The sequence below is a fragment of the Chamaea fasciata genome, unplaced genomic scaffold (genome assembly GCF_029207755.1).
Source record: "Chamaea fasciata isolate MVZ Bird 193981 ecotype frontalis unplaced genomic scaffold, bChaFas1.0.hap1 SCAF_7, whole genome shotgun sequence".
In the NCBI taxonomy this organism is placed as follows: Eukaryota; Metazoa; Chordata; class Aves; order Passeriformes; family Sylviidae; genus Chamaea; species Chamaea fasciata.
The window spans coordinates 27,138,411-27,160,426 of NW_027094092.1; the positions used below are offsets into that span (position 1 = coordinate 27,138,411).

Consider the following 22,016-nt stretch of genomic DNA (forward strand, 5'->3'; position numbering starts at 1 on the left):
GAGCCAGGGCTGCACTTCTCTGCAAGGCACACCTAAGCTGCCCAGCAGCAGGTCAGTTCTTACTGCTGCCACCAGCAAGCACCCCAACCTATGGGAGGGATCACCTCCCTGCCTTGAATTAATCTGCAGAGTTGACAAACAAAACCAATTAGTAGAAGCCATGTTTTTCCCCTTTTTCTTCCCTAGAGACTGGATAGCAATTTTCTGATCAACAGAAGTTTGATTACTCAGGATTATTCAATCAGCTCTACATAGGATGGCTGCCTGCTTCTCAGACATCTCCCCCCCCCACCTGGTGTGTACCCTGCTTGTGGAGGATTGCAGGTAGATGCTCCAGACTAGACAGGAGCAGGGTGGGCCAAAAGGCTTGATGCCATGCCTGGATTATTGGTTCCTCCAGCATTACTGCCAGAGATGAAGCCCAACAGAATCCACAGTGTGAGTCAGCAGAGTCAAATCTCAATCTTCGTATCTAATCAACTCCTAAAATGCCAAGAGCTTTTGTACTTACTGCTGGAGTGGTTGCAGTGGGATGATCTTGTCTCGTTTGAAGCGCATGGTAATATTGTGGGCATCCAATGTTGTTTGGACCCTGGGCAGCCGATACTCCGTCAGGGCAGCAGCCATACCTACAGACAGAAGGGCTGCAGTAATACCTGACCTGCCCGGTCAACAGGCACGGGATACAAGATTCAGGAAGCCTCCAGGAGAGGCAATACCTCCCTGCTCAGGCCTATCCACTTCCAGGTACCTGTTTTGGTGGCAGGTGCTGGAAGGGCAGCCTCTCCCCAGAGGGCCCGATGCCGGAGTGTGCCCATCTGGGCAGCAGCCGTGCGGGCTCTGGCGGCAGTCCTGGGAGCCTCTCCCTGCAGGGGGCTCCTGAGAGAAGCTGAGCCGGTGGGAGCCCGCCGAGCGGGACTGCGGCTCCCAGCGGACAGGAAACAAGTTCATGCCGTGGTCTTTGGTGGATGGAGTGTGCTGATTCCCTGAGGTACTGTGCATCATGGTGTTCCCAGGGAGCATCCTTCCATCATCAGAATCTGGGGAGAGAACTCCTTAAAGTACACAGGTGAACCTGAAAAGCTGGTCAGCTTTCCTCCTCTCTGCTCTCTTTCACCTGTCCAAGGCTACCTACCTGATTTTCTGTATCACCCCTAGGGGTGTCTTCTGGCCCACCCTTCCCAATCTGACTGAGGTACTTTGCTCATTGCCTTGACCATTCTTCCTGCTGTCTGGTGAGAAACCACCTGTCCCATTGCTGTGGTCCCTTCACATCACCCCTTCTTGTTCCTGTGATCTGCTTTGGGCATCATTTCTTCCAGCCAGCAGTTAAATCATGCTGACAGAACCTGGGATCCATATACTGTACAGAGTCTTCTGCACAGAGAGAGTCAAATACTGGTCACTGTTGGTGTAAAAGAACCTGCATTTTGTCCCTGCTTCCCTGAGTTTCTAGGAGCCCATGAAAGAAATAAGAGAAATGAAGAAAAGAACGATCCCTCTCCCTCCCACACCCTATTCCAAGTACCCCATCATCAAACCTCAAATTAAAAAAATTCTTCCAAACCTGGGGCAGGGCTGTTTGGGTTGTAACGTGTCAGCAAGGACTGGCGAGTGACATCGTACCCCATAGTGTCCTGCATACTGGGGACCTCTGCAAAGAGACACATACACAAAATGGGTGCAGTTAGTCCAGCCCCATGCTCCAATAACTGCAAATACATCCAGCAGTCAGCAGGAAACAAAAGCTGATGAAAATGTTCCTGTTCCTCTTGTGGAACAGCTGCTGAGCAGCAATTGGATTTGATTGGATTGTCAGGACAAGTGACCTACAACAGGTAGGCGGACAAAAGTCAGCATTGCAGCTCTGACATAGAGAACAGACACAGACAAGAAGCAAAATGTTCTGAAGAGCTGTGACTCCTTTAGAGCCAGTCCACAGAGGCATGAGGGTTGGCTATAATTTTTAGCTACTGAGCCTGCCCAAGTTACCGTCCTTCTGGACTGAGAGAGCTGGAATCAGTCTGCAGCACACACGGGATGAGCCATCATAGAATACCGGATTCAAAATGGACACAACAGCAATGTTGTTCCCGAGCCTGTTGCACACATTTCAAACAGCAGGAGTACTGGGACTCTGAAGATGCTTTGTGCACAGAACCTTGGCAAACTCACAGGATGGAGACAGGCAGGCAAAAAGCTGAGAACATAAGCTGGTGCAGAGCTGGGAATTTCTACTCCTAAGCAAGAGCATGTTGGGAAAAGCTGGGTGTGCAGCAATACCACTCACGCTGTGGCAGGTAGCAGGGCTGTGTGTTGCAGCTACCCAGGGTGGCTGGTTTCTGTGGCTGGATGGCTTGGCACGTCTCAGCACTGTAGAGTTTGGAGTCGCTGTCAGCACAGATGACCTGGCGTGTCCAGATGCCTGAACCGCAGCTCTTGGAACACTTGGGCACAGAGACAAGGCAGTGAGCAGGCAGCAGAGGCTGGATGCAGAAACCCCACAGATCAGAAGTGGGGAACAGCTGCATGATTAGCTGCAGGCTGAGCACAGCTTCCTCCACCAAGACAAAGCAAACTATATTTCAGCTGGAATCAACTGAACAATTAGAAAACCATACTTTAAACCATTTTACCAGATGTTCCACTCAGCCCTGAAGCATTAGGCTCTGTGCCACGCTCAGCCTGTAACATCCAGATGGGCTGCTGTTACCCACAGTGGTGTGTCAGGGAGCTGGAGAGAATCATTTAAGCCTGAAGGCATAAAGGCACCTCAATTCTCTGGGGATCCACCAGTTGTGAGTGGGTCAGTTTGCATTCAAGAACAACAAATTACAGCTGGAAAGCAAATGAGTGTCTTTCTTGTAAGCAGCTAACTGGAGTTTGCCTCACTGGAAGCAACGGATGAGAGGGAGCAGTGGCTCAGAGGAGGGGATAACCCGAGGTGTCTGTGCAACCCACATGGCTCATGACAAACTCCACAAACATTAGGAAAGTATTTCTCTCTAATTCAGAGAGGCAGATAGGAGATCTTCTGATATCAGAAAGTCAGGAGAATGATCAGATTAAGACATGAAACTTCTTTAGCTGTAACTAAAATTTGACCCACGACTCATGAAGAAGCAGATGTAACATGTTTTAGCTCAGAACATGCTGGTCTGGCTAGCACAGAAGTGAAAAAGTGTGTTTGGAAGTCACATGATTCATTGGATCTACCCATATCTCTACCCCTGGACACTTTTCCCAGGTTGAAGACAGTCTGGCTTCTACCACAAAGACAGGATTAATCCATCTGAAGCACAGTTTATCTGAATAATTACAAAAATGTGCTTTAAAGCATATCACCAAGTGCAATGACCAGTCCTGAAGCTTAGAGCCCTAAGCCACACTTGGCCAGAGAGCTGTTCTGCTGATCGCAGCAATGGAGCAAAGAATTGGGAATAAGCAGCAAGAGTGGATTGTTTCAGTTTATTGGCTGCATTTTGCCACTGCCACTGAAATGATAATCTCCCCTCAGAAGGATTTATTTTTGTAGCAGCTGCACACAAAGCAAGCATCAGATTAACTGGAGCATTACTAGTGCCAGTTACAGCACAACTGTGAGCCAAGGGGCTGGTAATGAAGCACTCCTTGCTCCCAGCCTCAACCAATGTGCAGACTGCACGTATCAAAGCTTGTTTGTGAGGAGCACAGCAGTACAATCAGTAATTTCCGAGCCATGACAGTGAGGTGCTCACCAGACCCCAGTCTCCAACGTGCCAGCCGATCTCCTGGATGCAGTTCTCCTTAAGGCAGGGCTGGGTGGCCGATGGCTTTGGCTCCATTAGACAGGCAAAGTCCTGAGCCTGAGAGCCCTGCTGTGTCCTGCAGGTGACAGTCCGGGTCTGCACTCCTTCCCCACAGCTAGTTGAGCACTGCAGAAAGGGGCCCAACAATTACAAAGCAGCACCTGGTTTCCTCTTGCAGTTCCAGGCTGGGCTCCCTATCATTAGAGCAGAGCACCATTTTGAGACTGCCTGAAACAACCAGCTATCATTAAAATAATTTTCTGGGGTGGGAATTAGCAGAGTAGCTGTTTATGCTGTAGAGACAATAAGGCATGGGAGCATGGGATAGGGTCTGAGAGGTCTGGAGCTCACTGGCCAGGATTTTGGTCTGTTCATATAATTACTCTTGATCTCTCCCCAGAGGAGATGGGGAGGATGAATTCAGAAAACTATCAACATTGCAGAATACAATGAGAACAAAACATGGTAGAAAATATCTGGAAACTTCTGTTATTTACAGCTGAGTAAAACTAATGCAAGGTAAAAAAATTTAGGGAAGGTAAAAGGTTAGGTTCTTATATTGCTCATGTCTTTTGCTTGAAGACCTTGTGCTCTATTTTTGCAGCATGGAGCTGTGACAACTTCTATATTAGTAACCAGTTTATGACAACTTCAATGCCCTCTTAAACTCGCAGTGGTGTTTCCTGGAATCCAACCTACTTTTACATGAGTTACCAAGGTGTCTTACAGAGAGCATTTACTTGGGGAGAGTCTGAATCACTTCACATGAGCTTCCCAGCTGAGTTTCAGCCATTCATTTACCAAAGTAACCTTTTAACTCTGAGAGTCCACAAAACACAGTTGCTTCTGAGAATCCCAGGATGAATCACTCCGGCATCAGTTGGTAAGAACATGACCCTTGGTGCCTTCCCCAAATGGCGCTCCTTACTCCACAACCCCAAAGTCACATCTCACATCTCACAAGCTGGGGGGAGAGAGGGGGTGGAAGGACTTTCCAGTCTAGGTGAGCGTGCCTCAGAGTTGCATTTTGTGCTGTTGCACAACTCAGGCAGGCTAAGTACAACCACAAGATTGCAAATCAAATGTTGCAAGCAGGCGTGTACTTCTAATAGAGGAAAAGTCACTCGTACTTTAGGGACTGAGTAGACATTCCCTTTATTTTCTAAGCCCTTGGAATGTAAGATGCCTTCTAAAAGCCTGTCTGGCTGAACTGAGCGCGCACAGTTTGAGCTGTTTCCACTCCTGCAGATGTACATACACACAAGCATCAAAAATGCACCACGTGACTGTGTTTGGAGAAGCCCTGTGCAGACACACCGCAAACAGCAGGTCACCAGTGTTTCAAGAGTATTGCTGTCCTGGGCTGGTGATGCAAGGCAGCAAAATACATGGAAACAACCAGCACAGGCAGAAGTAATGAGCTCCTGTTTCACAGAGGAGGGTGTGCTACTGCACACTTCACCAGGCCTGGCTCAGAAACCAAGCCAGTGCCAGGTGTGCGGCCGGCATCTGATTAAAACACAGAACTGGAGAAAGAATTTGCAGACTAGAGAAGAGAGAACCTGCGATGAGGAGAGCAGAGGTGCAGGGGCATGCACAGTTTTGAGGAACAGGGATGTGTTCATAGGAGGGCACTGGAGGGCTGCAGGGACAAGTTCTACACCTCTGCACACCACCAATCCAGGGACACACACTTTTTGTAGTCCCAGAATAGGAGCCTGGCTCCTGCCTAGGCTTTGGCAGGTCCTCCTCCAGCATATGCCAGGAGGCTGTAATGTGCCGGGGGCACTGACCTCGGACCAGGGCCCCGTGCTCCAGGCGGCACACTGCCGGACGTTGCAGGGCTGGCTGCGGCGCGGCTGCTGCGCGAAGGCCATGCACTCGGCGTCCTCCACCACCCCCTGCGAGCTCTGCCCGTCAAACACCACGCAGTACACGGAGCGAGTCTGCGTGCCTCCGCCGCAGGTGGCTGAGCAGGAACCCCACTCTCCCGTTTTCCACCTGCAGGTCACAGAATCAAGCACAAAAGAAGAGTAAGCCCAGCCAAACTGCCTGGAGGCAGAGAGGAGTCAGTGCCACATCCCTGTAGAAATCAAACAGGGATGATGTCCCTTTGCAAAACAGAATCAGAGGCAAGTTCCCATTGGACCAAGCGTGCCCAGCTTAATTGGCAATGCAGAGCATTAGTCCTACTCCAGAGACATATCTCCAGCTATAAAACACTTGTTCCTCTGGAAATGCAGAGCTCTCCCAGAAGTGGAAGATCTCTCTCCATGGTTTTTGGTCTCCTGATGTCTGCAAAAATGTCATGCCTGGAATAGAACAACAAAAACAAAAAGAAAAAGGAAAGAAAAAGCTTAAAGAAAACAATCCAGATCAGCTAAAAGAAAAGCTACCACAACAGCCTAATCCACACGTTGCACTCCAGACATTATCAGAAACAGTAAAACCAAGTCAAGTCCTTGCTCTGTCCACAAACCACGCCAGACACTCTCAGAAGTGCTTAACTTTTCACTGACAGCCAGTAGAAAGCTGGTTTATTCCTCCCATCAGTAAAATTCTCTAACTGCAGCACACATACAAAATGCCCACAAAAATGTAAATAGATTTTTTTCATGTCTTTGGCTGCTGAAGCTGCTGCCGAAATGATACACCCTTGCTAACAAGGGGAATGTCCACAAAACAATCTGCCTAGATACTAAAATCTCTGCCCATGGCCACTCCAGCTCCTCAGAGCTAGCTGGCTGGCTGGAAGCACAGCTTGCATGACCTGGCTTCAGGGACAATATGGTGTTTGATCCCCAAATCCAGCATGCAGTGCAGTCCAAAGGCACTGGTTGTGGAGGGGGAGCATCATGGTGATCTGCTTGCCAGCTGCTATGCCCCCTTGCAGCCAGGTAAGGCGCAGCCAGGGAGTGAAAGCAGTTCATATTTTCTCCCCCAATATTCCAGCTACTCCCCTAGCTTGGCCCTTGCCCCCCCTTAACTGAGTTTCAGCCAGTCAATTCACATTCACATCCTAACAGGATTCCACAGTAGACACTGCCATGGTCAGCTCCTTAACACACCCTTCTTTAGTGCTAAAGTTGCACATGTCAACCCAAAACTGAATGGCCTCCACTATAAAATGTTTCCTTTGGAAAGGGAACAAATACATTCAGTAGAAGTAATTTACAATGGTGCAGTTGCAGGGCTTATAACAAATTATTCGTCAAGTTTTTTCAAAAGCTCCAATGGGAAAAACTCCTCCCCCCCAACTACTGTATTCTGCCTCCTGTAAAGCAAATGCACAATTTTGGAAAGGCTGTATCAACCAGATGGGATCACCTACAGCTTCCTTCAATTCCGAGTCAAGACTTCTCTGACACTTGTTTCATTTCCTGCTTAAGACAAGGTCAACCATAAGTCTGGGACCCTCATCAGAGGGCAAAAATTGCCAGTCCTAAGGTATTAGCAGCTTGCTGGGGGACAACTGTTCTGCTCTTGATACTTTTAACTTCTCCTGTCTCAGTGTACATTATTGTATCTGTCACATCCTTACAGGCTCTTTTCTGCCTGGTGTAGGGCCCATGCCAAAGAAGAAGAGCTTTTAAGAAACTCTAAGTCTTTCTGTATGCCATGCTGGCTGGTGTTAAAATTGCCCAAACGATCATTCTCTCTTTTTATTTATGTCTTTTGATTTATCTTGATAAGTAAATTTTTAAAAAAACAAAAATCTTCCGGAACTTCTTTACCCTGATTCCAGAGAAAACATGAGAATAAGCAGCCAGAAGCAATGAAGAAATCATCCCCTTCTCAGTCCCCTAAGAATCAAGTTACCAGAGGCACGTGCAGCCACCTAAGCAAAGCTGCCAGCCAGCACCCACCACCACCATTTTCACTGGCAAGCATCAAAAGCAAAGCAACACCCACTTCTACCACCAGTGCCAAAAGGGAAAGCCCCCACACACTTCAGTGGACAACTAGGTGGAGAGCAGAAGAGAGCAGCTGCCTTCCTGAGCTTTCTGTAGCTTCCTTATCCTTGTTACCTCTTCATCTGAGAGCTCCGTGCGCCGCTGTGACTCCAGGCTTGCGGCAGGTAGATGTAAGAAGTCCTTGATATACAGAACAAAGGTTTTAAAGAACTTAAAACAAGTAGCTACAGGCTGACATGTATTCAGAAATGCTCCCAGGTGCCCTCCTACACATACCAGTGCTCTCAGTGGCCTCCACTGGTACACAGATACACAGGTAATGCTCATGTTACTCTGCCCAGTAAGAGCCAAGTGAGGCCAGCTGTAGGGAGCAAGGTGGAAATTGCTGGGTGAAGATGTTTGAAAATGCTGGAGAATGAAAATACTCCAGGATTCATCCCTTTCTAAGAGAACAGACACTGGTAATGCAGAAATGACATAAAAGGTCAGCAACTCAGACCTTCTACTCTGTAGGCTCCACCTCAAGAGAAGAAAAACCAGAGAATCTGTTTCATATCTCCTACAAGGGCTAGACAACTGTCTTCCATAATCCTATTTTGGAAGGCAAATTTAATTGGTCTATAAAATGAACACAGGATGTATTAAGCCCTTGCGCACACAGAAATGCTCATCACTCATCACTGTGTTATCGTCACAGTCTTTTGACTTTGGCTTTTTCTTAGAAGTGAAGCACCTCCTTGGAGAGAACCGTGCTGGAGGGCAGAAGTGAGAGCGTCATTTTTTCATTGGTTCCAAAAGAACCTCAGGAAGAAGAAGTCAGACCCCAGAAGAAGGAAAGCAATCGTACCGTTTTGTCTGGGGACAAGGCTGATGACCACACGTCCGGTTGTTGTCTGGTTGTGGTTTATTCCTGCACATATAGTCTGGATAAATTTCATTGTCTATGGTACAAAACACCAAGCGGGTTTGGAAACCTAGGGGACAAGCAAGAGAGTATCTGATCAACACAAGCTACCCAGGACTAGGTTAGCAGTGCACTGGGGTTGGGAAGACAAGTTTCTAAAGTCATGCAGAATCCACGCCTGCCCCAGCCATTCTGGAAAAGAGACAGGTACAGGTCTCTGTCTCTCACTATATGGACAAATGATGCCTTCCCACAGTATAGGAGTCTACTGGAAGAGCAAGGGAGACAGTACAGCTCTGTGTAGCTGAGGGGAATTTTCCTGTTATATTAAGGATCGAGACTCACAAGGGGAGTGTCCTACCCGTAAGCTGCTCATGAAGGAGCCCTGCAAGATGTGTGCAGTGTACAGCAGAACTGGGAGTCTCCTGTTAGACTTAAAAGGTCAGCCTTGTGAGGACTGGATATGGGAATAAAACTTGGAACTCTTCATGCTTCCTACAGAGTATGAGTGCCCAGGCAAAGACAATTTCAGCATCTACAGTCACAGTATGGCAAAAGCTGCCAAAATGGCCATTACCATGGAAGCCCAGAAGAGGCTGATAAGAACTCTATATACTAATCAGCTGGAGAGGGGTTTGTTTGTTTGTTTGATTGAAGTTTTTTGGTTTTTCTTTTAAGCTTAAAATCCATAATGTTGCTTATGGAGGAATCTGTAGACTGAATATGATGTTACACTCCAGGATCTGACAGTCCTCTTGAAGAGAGGGAATCTTTCAGGCTGTGGCAGAGGAGAAGGTTGTGATTCACTAATGTAGGCCAGGTCTCTCTGGAGAGGACCTCTCAAGTGGTTGAAAAGACTATGAAGACCTGAAGCAAATCAAAACAAAGGCTATCTTCGAAGATTCTTAACAGGTCCTAGTAGTAAGCCTGAGGACTAGGGAATGGAAAATAAGAACAAGGCATGGGGAACAATCCTGTTGTGACTTCATGCTTGACCCTCCCTTGACAAAACCTTAGCAACACCCTGCAGATCCCTGTGCTGCCTTCCAGCAGGAGACTGCTGGGAAGCTGCTGCAGAGGGCAGCACACTGTCACACTGCCTGCAGGGTGTAGCTATAGACATAAACCCCACACTAGCCTCACGGATCAGGTCCTCTCCCCTTACCTCCTCCACATTCAGAGCTGCACTCTCTCCAGGAACTGTAGCTCCAGCTGTAACCCGAGGTCTGTGCTTGTCGGGGCAGGTAATACTCATACTGTACCCCCGTGTTTGGCTCCTGGCTGATGAGCTGCAAAAGCATGGGAGGAAATCAGGGAAATTACACTTTTCGTCTTCACAGCCTTTCCCCACCATGTCTGAGGGTTCAAGCTAAATTGCACCCTTCCCGTTCAAGAAGCACTAATTCTCTGCACTGGACTTTCTCCTTGCCTTCCATCGTATTCTGGAGAGCATTATTTTTCAGAGAGGGGTACATTAATCCCTCTCGGCTTTAGAAAATCCAGCTGCTCCTGTCACAGCAAGTACATTTCCTGCCCTACAGCACAGGATAACAAGCAGTGTCCTGGAGCCTGCCCTAACACCATTTGGTGCTGACTCTTGCCTCCCTGAAAGTCAGTGCCCAAAGGAACAGGCAGGAAACCAACATGAGCCTTGCACTGCTCATTTCTGGGCAATAGAACCAGAGCAGCAATAAGTGCTATTTCTGTGGTTTGGCTTGAAGGCCCACAGCCTTGTGAGATTCCTGGGGGCCCCATCAGGTCTCCAGTTTTTCCCAGTGTACTCCCACCGTGCAAAGCAAGAGCAGAGTGTCAGCAGGGGAAGGCACAGCCTCTCACCTCAATGACCAGGGGTTCTGTGGTGGGACCCCGGGCGTGAAGGAGCTCTGGGGCCACATCACCCTCGGAGCCTCGGTCATAGTGCAGCACCGTGCTGGCCACCTGCAGCGCCCGGCTGAAGTCAATGGTCCAGTGCCCATTCAGGTAATACTCCCCTCGCACGTTCTTGACAGCTGGACAAACCCACATGCCAGAGAAGGAATCATAAGAACTCTACCAGGTTGGTCCTGTTTCCACTCAATACAATGTCACAAGCAAATGAGAGTGACCATCATCCCCCATCAATGCTGCCCTTCCCGTATGGCTTTTTTAGCAGAAGCTGCTTCACATTCAAACAGTGGTTCTTGCCAGCTTTGCTGCAGATCAAGCACTTTCCTGCTGCACAGTCAAATGCCTCCAGCATATTCTTTCCCTGCCTCTGCATTCCCCACTTTTAGTTGCTGGAGCACAGCCGAGGTCAGCCTCTGTCCTGCTTGTCATTAAAAAGTGGGATTCACACTCTACTGCCTTTACACAACTATCTGGTTCATCAGATACTCAATTCAGAAAACAAGATGTGTGCTGAATCCAGTTTTCTACAAAGGAAAACATAATCAGACAGATTTGTCCTAAGCACTGAATGATGGAACATTCAGAAGCAGAAGGGTATTTGCTTTCTTCACTGGAATTTCCTCAGCCCTGCCCAGAAAACCAGGCATGGCCTTTTCTCCCTCCTCTTCCCCCTCTGCAGAATGACCAGAGTTTGAGGTTGTACAAATGCCCCAAAGAAATCTATGGAGAAAAGAAGCCCACCCCAAACTTCTAGATGGCAGGAGTAGGTAGGGTTTACATTCACCAAACAGAACTCATAGCCAAATTTGGCTAGATCAGCTAGGTTCCCTGTAAGTTACAGGCAGGAAGTCTCAATGTGGTTTGGGTATTTTTATTCCCCACCCAACAGCGAGATCTCCACAGGGGAGAAAATGAACTAAATGTGAAGCCCAGAGTTGTGCATCACTCACATTTCAAGGATACTCAATATTCAGATCCTGATATTCAGTTTTTCATTCTGCCATATCAAGCCCTCAATGTAAACCCAGACCTTAAAACCAGATTTTAGCATAATGGCTTGAATCCAAATGGACAGATACACAGATTCTGACATCAATCATACCTAGGAAGTTCCTGCTGGGCTTAACCTCCTTAATTTGGATGCTTGTGGCTCCCACAGGGATAATAAAGATTTGATTGTAACCTGAAAAAAAAAAAGGGGGATTATTCAATATCTGACTGTGGGTGCCATACAGCCACTCTTCTGTGTCGAAGATGCTCATGGTTTCATTTGTGCCTGAATAACTGGATGAGTTTTTGATGGTGACATGAAGCATTTTCATCATCATTTTAACTGCATGCTGAATAACCTCACCCTACATTATCCACAGATCAGTCCACATATAAAAAATTTCAATGACACCTCTGAAAAGTCCATTTTCTACATTTTCAAATCTTTGGAATATCATCAAGAATTAAACTGGAGTTTAGCATAGAGAGATGTGACCACAAATGCAGCTGACATCTCGAAACTTTTCAAAATTGGCCAAATGCAGGAATTTCAGTCCCATTTCTAGCCCTGCTCATGTCCTGGTGGGGCTATCAAGATGCTGGACAGCCTCACAGAAGCGGTGTATGGTGATGATATTATGGTGCATTTATAGCACCTGCTGGAGAGGGAGTGGGGAAAGACATCAGCATCATGGCAAGTATTCCAGTATGGACACAGATGAGGGAAGTGATTCCCAGGATAAGGCCAAGAGTACCTTATCTGATGCTAAGGCCACACACTGTACAGATATTTCAAGTTATCATCCAAGCATGCCTATAACAATCACATGAGCAGCTGTTCCCACCAGCCCTTGTAGCAGCTGATTTTTGGTTTAACTCTCTCCTTCTCACCTGCCCAGACTACCTAGGATCATCTGTACCTTTGGGGAGGCTGGCCACATCAAAAGTGCCCTTCACACCATAGCAGGTGCTGCCATCTCCTCCACACTGCAGGCACTTGTCTTCCTTCTTGGCAGATTCCAGCATATTATCACAGCCAACAGCCTGTCAGAGCAGAGGAACATTAATAGGAATAAACTGTGATGACAGAGGCGGGGAGGAGGGAGGGGTAAGGCCAAATGCTGGACAGATCTATTGAGAAAGCCTGAATAGAGGAAGTCTGGAAAGTCAGGATGGGGCAGAGAAAGCAACAAAGCTGTTATCTACTATTTCACATCCAGAGCCAGATAAATGCCGTCCACATGCTCCCCAGCACCTTGAAACTGAGTGATTCACCTTTTCTGATGCTACTATGAAAGGTCAAGTAGAACAAAGGGAGACAACAGAAAGATTGACAGACCCAGTGATGAATGAAGAAGTACCAGGATGACTAACCTGACAAACTCCCTGTACACAGATATCTCGCTTGCCAGGTTCACAGGTTGTCCCATCTACCACTGCTTCCTTGTGCCTGTAGTAGAAATTTTCTCCCTTGGGAATACAGTTTAACTCACACTTATTAGGTGCTGGGAGGAGAGAAAAAAGAAACATTATATAATAGCTTGATACTGTACCAGAAGCCTAGTTCTAGATCACAGGAGCAGAAACAGAGGGGTCTACTGATATTAAATGGCAGATATTGAGTGAATTTCTGGGTCACAAACTGCTGGAAGCTGGAACAAACCCTAGCAAAATCTCATTGTATTCAAACATTTCCTCAGGGGACATTGGTCTAAGTAGGTATTTGGTTATTCCTTAATAGGATTGCTCTTACACTCCCTTGGAGTACAGGGTTTTCTAGAACAAGATCTGGTGCTGACACAGAACTGTTATTTTAACAACCAACAAAAACCCCTTTAAATCCACCTTAAAATCTCTCATAATTTGTTAACCAACTGTGAATGATACCATATCAAAGCTCAGAGCAAGGACGCCTGGTTCCCACACCTGCCTTCTCAGCTGGTTCCTCAAGAAAGCATGGGCTGATGAAAGAGATGTATTTTCTGAAGTACTCATTAACTACATACATTTGTTTCTTTTGTGCCCTGCTAATACTCTTGTGACAATATTGAAAAATACAGCAGAACTTCTGCTACTCTAATACTTCAGAACCTAGTTGCAAGCAGTTCCAGATTTCCTTGAACAATGGTTTTAAAAGAATGGCTGTTACGAGAGACAAGTACATATTGCTGCAATGCCGTCTCTTGGCCCACACATCCAGTGTCTTCAGGACAGCAATGCTTTGCTGCTGGCAAAAGGATTTTTTTCCATGCCAACTCCTGCCCCTCACTCCAACTAAGGAAGTACCCTGCAAGGATACTACAGTAAAAAACATATTGTTGATATGTAGTGATGAAGGGTAACCCTATGTGTTTATCATTACCTCCATAATATGGAAGCCACTTATATTTCTTGCCTTGGAATTCTGTCTCATCAAACTCTGCACACTGCTCTGCCCGGAAATCCCGGGAGCCTTCCAGGCAGTTCTGTTTGGAAGAGAAAATGTTTCTATTGGAGTAATATAAAAAAGGAGGAAAATAAAGTATATAATAAAAATTTGGGGTTTAGTCTTATTCCTCCCCTTTAAATTGGGGCATAATTTCAATATACTTTTGAATGGACACTGTTAATGAACTGCGCCCACCAGTGACATCAGAGAAACAGGAACTAATAATCACATCTGATTTCTGAACAAGAATTATGTTTGTCTGGGGAAAAGGAGCAACGGGCAAGAAAAACTAAAACCAGAGCACTTTACCTGAACATTACACGACTGATAGCTTCGTGCTGGTCCAACACAACTGGGAGGACCTTCTGTCCTGGAAGACAGAAAAAAAATACATGGAGCTCTCTGGAGAATACACAAAGTCATCTCATGGCAGACATTACAAATCACCTTCTCACCAAGTATATAACCCTCACAGAGTTCCCTGATATGGCAAAACAACTAAAATGCACTTCTTCACCACTGAAGCAAGCTGGCATTTTCTATGGTTTGTGTTCTGGCATGAATGAGACACACATCATGAACAACTGCAGTACAGCTCTTCGGGGTCATGTTTTAAATAAACAATGGAAGCTGAGATTTTAGTCCATCATCCACCAGCAAAGGGTTGAGGTGTCCATACAAGAAAGAGACACATGTTAAGAGCAGCACGAGGATAGTGGCCAATTCAGAATATCTTTTTGCGTCATTTATCTTGTGCACAATAGGTCCCTTATTAGGAAGAGCTAAACATGCCTGTGGAAAGTGTGCAACACCCTTAGTCCAGTCAAAAGACCCCAGCTGAGATTTATGGAGACTAACAATCATGGAAGAAATTGATCTAAAAAGCCAATCAATACCTAACACCTCAGTGTTCCTAAAATGGAGAGACAGTTCTCCAGGGATTCTGGCAGGTATAAACCATAATGGGCAACCTTCAAAAGAGAGCTTTCATTGTTCTGTGTGGGAAGCAGCAGCTTCATAACTCTGGCTTCTTCTATTACAAAACCTCCTCTCATTTCTCTAAACAGAGAGAGGCTGTTTTTTCCAGGATATTATTGAGAGTCTGGCTTTTTTTCCCTCCTTTGCTTCGTTTTCATCCACAACAGGATCTCTAAGGTCCATCATTCCCAACAGGTGCAGTGCCAGTCATCATTCTCATTAGGATGCAGCTAACCCAGCTGCAAATGAGGTGGCACAGCACTAACACTGCTTGAGCCAAATTCATTCTGCCATTTCTTCTGGGGCATTTTACCATCCTGGGAATCGTAAACCTGAGGAGACCTCAGCACTGTCACTAGCTCTCAGGAGAGAAACCAACTGCCCTGGCCTGTTCTCCATCTCCCTCAGGGCTTGCCACACTAGGCCTGATTGAGCAGCTGCTACCATGCCAACCCCCTGATTGCACAGCCTCAAATCTCACAGAGAAACTGCTGTGCTCTATCAAAGGAGCCAAAGCAAGCATGTGTTGAAGAGGGCATTACCCAAAACAGCAGTGACTAGACTGAAACTGAGATTCGTCTCAAAGTGGACTCATTCCCCTGGGATCAAACACTAAGTCTTTTTTTTTTTCCCTGGCTGTATATTAGAACATAACTGCAAGATCTCAGTAACAGTACAACACAATTAAAGAAAAGAAAGAAAAAAAAAAAAAAGAGGTTAGCCCTTACCTTTGGGAATAGCAGCGCCGTTGCCGAAAGCTGACTCCACCGCCACAGCTCCGACTGCACTGGCTCCATTCACCCCAGCTCCCCCAGATATCAACCTGCCGTTTCATCCGGCGGCCCTGGAAATAAAAAACCCCACAGACATAGCAAAAAGACATGGCAACACAGGAAAAAAAAATTAGAAAATTAAGCAGAGATCCTATGTGTTCTCTTGCAAAAAAGGCTGTCTTGCTGTACTGTATTCCTAAAATAAAAAGTGGCACACAGTAATACATCAGAAAGATCAGGTCTCTAGGAATATTAGCTTCCTGAAGCCATATAGCACATCTAACTTCATAATCTCTTAACTGCTACTATTTGTCTATTCATAGAATTTCAGCACTTTTGAATAACGATCTAAAAGAGGATAACATCTTCATCTCAGCAAGGCAGCAAAGGCAAATCATTACTTCAGGGACTCTGAGCACTGTCACTCCACGCTAGATCAATAAAGCCACTTAAATCCAAATCCTTGGCTCTAAGTCCAATACTTAAGAGAAGTAAAGGAAGCAGAAAGAAAAGCTCCAAAACACACTTTTTACTCCAACAGATTTCCATATATAGAACTTTATTCTCCTTACCCAACTCTGTCCAATGACAATGTCAAGGTCTGGGCCTTCATTAGCAAAACTGTTATTAATTTTGTATTTAGAAAGTTGGATACTGACAGTAAGAGAAATAACCATGATAATACAGACAAAAATTTACAAATGTGATGGAACCAACCAAAATACATTGTCTTAGAAATAAATGAAATATCATATTTTCAGAAAAAAAAAGGCCTTCTGCAGTTGATGGGATCCACATACAGCAGGACACGTGTGGTTAGTGGGAAGAACAGCAATATTTTAAGGAAAAAAATTAATATTTGGAAGATGCAGTAGGAATAATTCTGCTTGAAGAAAGAAGCTAAGTGCAGGGTTACATGGTGAGTGACACAGGAAAAACAGGGTTTTCTGTGCAGCTGCACCTGTAGGTGCAGTTTAAGTGTACAATTGTACCACTGAGAAGGCAGTGCAGGCCATTTGGGCACTGAGACATTTGCTGCAGTGAAGAGTGGGCAGGCAGAGAAAAAAAGGTAAAAAATTATTGTGATGTGATCTAACTCGCCTCCACACACAAACATCCAAGCCTCTACTAGAAATAGGAGCTAGTCTAATAAATCATCCAGTGAGTCCAACTCGGGTAAGATGCATGGGTTAATCCTCCCTTGTCATTTAGACAGCTTTTATAGTTTTACACACACACTCTCTGCCTTACTGCATGTCAAAGTTACAGTCTTGTTCCTTTACTTCACCCTCTTTTAAGGAATAATTCCCTGCTGCTGGCAGAGCAACAGTCAGAAATATTAGCCAATCATATCTGTGCATTTACTACCAAATTACCCAAAACTATCTAGCTGCAGAGTCACCCCCAAATTATTACCTATCTTTCTCCAATGTGCAACACTTTCTTCCTAGTCTAGCCACTTACTTTTCTTCACACAAATTCTGTGTAACTTTTTGTAATACCTCTGGTTCAGATTAGCTCTGTTTGCCTTCGCCCTGTTCATTCAGTGGCACTGCCCAGGTTAAAACTGCTTCTACATCCTCCTCCTGCCCAAGTCAACATCTCCCTGACCCTGTGCCAAACCCTTCTTCCACTCTTTCACTCCAGATATTCAGTTCACTGTTTGTCTGCTGCATTCTCATTTGCCTTTCTGAGTGTAATCCCAACAATAGCGTTTTAGCTTTCAGCAAGGTTTTTTCAGCAATCTTATTTTCCCAAGTTTTTCTTTCAGACACCTAATTCCTCCCCCTGTAATCCCTCCTCCCTTACCCTCAAAAGAATAAAATATGCTTCCACTCTGTTTCTCGGCAGCCTTATTCCTCTGTATCAACTGACAGATTTAGGAGCAGTATTAGCTCACCCTGGAAACAAGGGACCTTTCAGTCAGCATAAGGAAGAAGGAAACATGAAGATAAAAATCCAAAGGAAGAGCATTTGAAAGTCAGATTACTGGAAGGCAATTAGGATAGAAAGCCCTTCCTTGACACACACACACACCACCCTGATAAATATTCCAATACCCCTCCTACAGAACTAGCATTATTTATTCCTTCTATAGAGAGTAAAATCTGCAGGGATTCTTTGTTGTAAGGCTTATGCATCCACAGAGTGCAGGAACAGTCATTTTTCTCAGTATCACTCCATTTATGTATACCTCCAAAGGAGCATCAGACAAAAGAATCCTCTCAAAGCTGTACAGTGTCAGAGAAACATTTTAATAGGGGCCCAACTCCCATATTTGGAAATCTGTATACGGTCCTCATTACTTCAGTAACTGCACATGTGTATACAAGCAAAGATAAAGCTGCATGTTTGTAATAAATAATAAATATATTATTACATAATCTGATAACAGGACATTTTTAGATGTTGTCAGCCAGTTTCTGTTCCAAAAGCCTCTTTCTGCTCTCTTCAGACACTGGAATGCTTTTATCTCGTGTCAGCCAGGACAACTAGATTCCATTCCCTCAGGGATCTCAGAATGAAAAAATATACAATCTTCATCACTGTTACAAATTCATTTGGTTTGATTCTTCCCTTGCTTCAGCCTGACATGCACACAAGAACGTAGTTTCTTTATCTGCATAAAGTATATATTTTAACATTTCAAGAGAAGCAAGAAAATGCATACAAACCATCTTCCTTGACTTCTAAAAAGTCCCCAAAGAGCAGTCAGTTAATGCCCAACTACTCTGTCCAGTTTTATCACCAGTTGAGACACCATCAATGCATTCTTTCTGGGAATTTGGGTATTGCCCATGACCCAAGCACTGTGGGCTTTCAGAGCTCAGTTGCATACAGGCTACTGTGGTACAGAAGTTTAGAAGACCAGGGATTTCATTTTTATGAACACTGCATTGCTTTCATCAGTTCCTAGACAGATGAAGTGCTGATGTAATTGCAGCATCTGCTGTTACCAGGCCAACCCTATCTGATATCATCAGCAAGTGAAAAGCTATGCCTCTGAGTCATTAGACCTCCAGACCTCATCTGCAAAGACAATTCCACTATGCATCACATGCAAACAAAAGAATTCTGGGAAAGTGTCCTAGCTAACGTATTGTATGCCACGTAATGTTTATTTTTGTGTATGAAACATGCACTGGAAGAGAAGCTATGAATGGGACTTGAGTCAGAAAGACAGAAAATGCTGGCACTATGTAGGAACACTTTAAAAGGGATCCTTGAAAGACTTTCCAGTCAGTTTGATGAGATGGATAGGAAACTATGCATGGGAAGAGGACTGTGCTTCCCAGACAAAGGCATTGCAGGCATGCAGTGATCCACAAAGTTCATATCACCAAGTGTGGATAAGTGATTCAGTGGGAATAATTTCCTAGTGTCTTGTTGCAACTCAAATACTAGCAAGCTATCAAAGAAAACATCAATTTACTATACAGTCCCAAGTGAGCAGTGAAGTTCTGCAGTCACACATCCAAACAACCTACATCCCAGCTAAGTTCTTATCCTTGCTCCTTGGGCACCTTTCAGGACTCAGAGATAGTGACCCTGAATTATTTTATGATTTTTTTTGGTGCTGCTTTTCCAGACTGACAAGCAGCAACAAAACATCCTGTTACACCACTCCAACAGTGGCTGCTCAAAGCACTTGGTTACTGATAACCACACTATGCCCGAGAGGCTTTGGACAAGGCCACTGCTCGTTTTTAGCCCAGAAGGTCGCACAGCTTAGGCCTATTGAGATGCTACTGAAGCATCATTTTGGACACTGAGAGGTTGTTACTGTGACTTCTGGGGCTGTTTCACAGCTCACTAGGTTCCATTGGGATCAGATACAAATCTCAGTGCCCACAGGGACAATGTGGCGGGAAATAGAGGCTGAGACAAGGCCCTGTCCAGCTGTTACCCAGTGAAAACAGATATTGCTCTCAGTGAGATAATGTGGTGTTACAGTTATGTAGTGTTTCCATGGCTTAGAACTACAGTCAAATCAGACCCTCTCTCTTTAACCTTTCTTAGTATTTTTGAAATAACACTGCATCATTTTATTTGACAAATATCTAGTTTCTAGTGTTTATAGTTTCTGAAATATGGTTAGTGTTTCTTTTGACACACCCTGAACTGTAGCATCATTTAGGAAACATGTAGGAGAGAATGGTGAAAACCAAATACTTTACAAAGGAAAACTATCACCACTATCACTTCTGTAATGGTTTCATTGCCAAAGTCTTGACAAGTAAGAAGTCTCCAGCGAAAAAAATGCAACTTTGTTAACATTGAATAATAAGTGCTTAGGGAAAAGTTAAAAATGAAAAGGGAAAAAGAAAGAAAAGCGTCAAGGTTCCCCAAAGGTTGGCTGCTCCCTGTGGGCTAGGGGCTGGTAGTGGGAGGCTCTCACAGCGAGCCAGGGAGCTGCACAAGCCAGGGAGCAGCCCCAGCCCTGGGAATTGGGCACCTCCACCTGAAACCAGGCCGGGAGTTGGGACTGTGGGTGGGCCTGACTCATCAGGGTCCAAGGCTGGCCAGGCAGAGCTGTGGAGATCCTCACTTCAGCATCACTAGGGCAGGAGCCAGCAGTCCCAGGAGGCTACAGGGGGGTCCTGGGCAGTGGACTGGGTGTGGAGAGTTCAGTCAGGGCCAGTAAAGCCTTGTAGTGCCCTCAGGGTCCTAACAAAAACAACCTACATAGAGAGTATCCTTAGGCCATGTGCTCTTTGGGATACGAATCAATTGCTTCTCCTTTCTATATCCAGAAGAGCTATGCAGTATTACAATGATGACCATCTTATATTTATGATGGAAATATATCACATCAATGATGCTGTGGTATATTTACACATAGCTAAGCTCTGCATGACATATGGTAGCCAACCCTCAAACTTAATTAAAAGGGAGCTGAAAACATTCAGTATATCTTACATGTTTATAATATAGATATCTGCCGCTATGCCAATATGCATTTTCAAGATGGCTCTATCTTCAACCAGCTAGGATATTAGCCAAAAATGCTACCAAAAATGAGCTAATGAATACAAACCACATCAGCAAAGCATTTTTTTTATAATTCTGTCTCAACCATTGATCTTGGCTCAGACACAGCAGGCTTGCAAAGAGCTTTGAAGGTGAATAATGCCAAGTGCCATTTCTATGAATAATGAATAAGCAATCAAAGAATTGTATTTGAGTAAAACTAGAAAAACAAGAATGAAAGTGAACAAGATGGTGACAGCAGGAAGCAAAATACGAAGTGGTTCAGAAGAAGTATCTTATTAAGACAAGCTGCTTTATGAAGATGAAGAAAAACCCAGGCTTTGTTAGCTTTAATGGCTTGTGGTTTACGCTCACTGTGTACATCTCCTTTCATCCCACTCTCACCCTAGCCATGGCTCATTAGCATATCACCTTTATCAAATCCAATAAAATCCATCAGTTCCCCAACACCTTCATTTTCTCAAAACACTTCGGATTCTCCCTACAACATTGAACCCACTCCTTCATGGTTCCCAGCTCTTTTCCATGTTCCCTGTCCAGCTCTCCAACACTCCTCACTGTGCTACCTCTCTCTGGGCTGTCCCACCCTAGAGCTGGCTCCTTCCGCACCCACTGATTTCCTGTCAGCTGTGCAGGATATGGTGCATGCCCGGTGCACTGCACAGCCAGGGATGTGCTGCTCCATGGGGCTGTGCCCTGTTGTTGGGCAGCAGGCAGAGCGGGTACCAGTTACTTCTCAGAAATGAAAAGGCTTCCAGAAACTCTGGGTGACCTGGAGATGAGGAGGGAATTTAAAGAACTCTAAAAAGATACAGCCATTGCTGAGAAGTCAAATTAATTCTTGGAATCCTTGTGGAGGAAATGGAGCACATTCAGAAAACTCGACAAAGAGGATGATTGTGAGTAAACTTTATGACCCCAAACTTATTTGGAAAAGTGGACAAAACACACAGTATGAAGTCACCAGAAGTTGTTTATCCAAGGGGCCTGACAGGAACTCAAGGTTGAAATGGATAAACTGTTACATACTAGCAGACAACCCTCTCAGCTAAATCCACTTCAACATGTGATTATTGGAAAGTGGAAAATCTGACACCAGTTTACAAAATGATCCCAGGGGAACCCATGGAACTGTACATTCACAGAGCATAAAACTGACGTCAACTGATAAATTAATAGAAGTTATAACAAAGAACAGAGCTAGCAGGCACCTGCATAAATACAGGATGTTTGGGGAAAAGTCAATAAAACTTTTAAAGGCAAATCCCTCTAAGCATATTGCAGTTCTTCAATTCACAAACACATCAACAAAGGTAACCTGCCAGATACACTCAGATTTGAAAAAAAACTTCTGAAAAAATC

The 22,016-nt window shown here is 45.1% G+C and overlaps 1 protein-coding gene across 1 annotated transcript in view; it reads right to left on the minus strand.

The window, feature by feature from the left end:
* PAPLN (papilin, proteoglycan like sulfated glycoprotein) overlaps positions 1 to 22,016 on the minus strand; it is a 50,416-nt gene that overhangs the window by 14,474 nt on the left and 13,926 nt on the right. The window contains exons 3-18 of the mRNA XM_066188146.1: positions 15,618 to 15,733; positions 14,221 to 14,281; positions 13,846 to 13,948; positions 12,858 to 12,988; positions 12,404 to 12,527; positions 11,596 to 11,676; positions 10,443 to 10,615; positions 9,772 to 9,895; positions 8,550 to 8,676; positions 7,817 to 7,882; positions 5,582 to 5,789; positions 3,738 to 3,914; positions 2,291 to 2,447; positions 1,568 to 1,654; positions 752 to 1,040; positions 512 to 629 (exon numbers count right to left, since the gene is read on the minus strand). Of these exons, the coding sequence (XP_066044243.1) occupies positions 512 to 629; positions 752 to 1,040; positions 1,568 to 1,654; positions 2,291 to 2,447; positions 3,738 to 3,914; positions 5,582 to 5,789; positions 7,817 to 7,882; positions 8,550 to 8,676; positions 9,772 to 9,895; positions 10,443 to 10,615; positions 11,596 to 11,676; positions 12,404 to 12,527; positions 12,858 to 12,988; positions 13,846 to 13,948; positions 14,221 to 14,281; positions 15,618 to 15,733 (2,142 nt within the window). The remainder of the gene's footprint in view (positions 1 to 511; positions 630 to 751; positions 1,041 to 1,567; positions 1,655 to 2,290; positions 2,448 to 3,737; positions 3,915 to 5,581; positions 5,790 to 7,816; positions 7,883 to 8,549; positions 8,677 to 9,771; positions 9,896 to 10,442; positions 10,616 to 11,595; positions 11,677 to 12,403; positions 12,528 to 12,857; positions 12,989 to 13,845; positions 13,949 to 14,220; positions 14,282 to 15,617; positions 15,734 to 22,016) is intronic.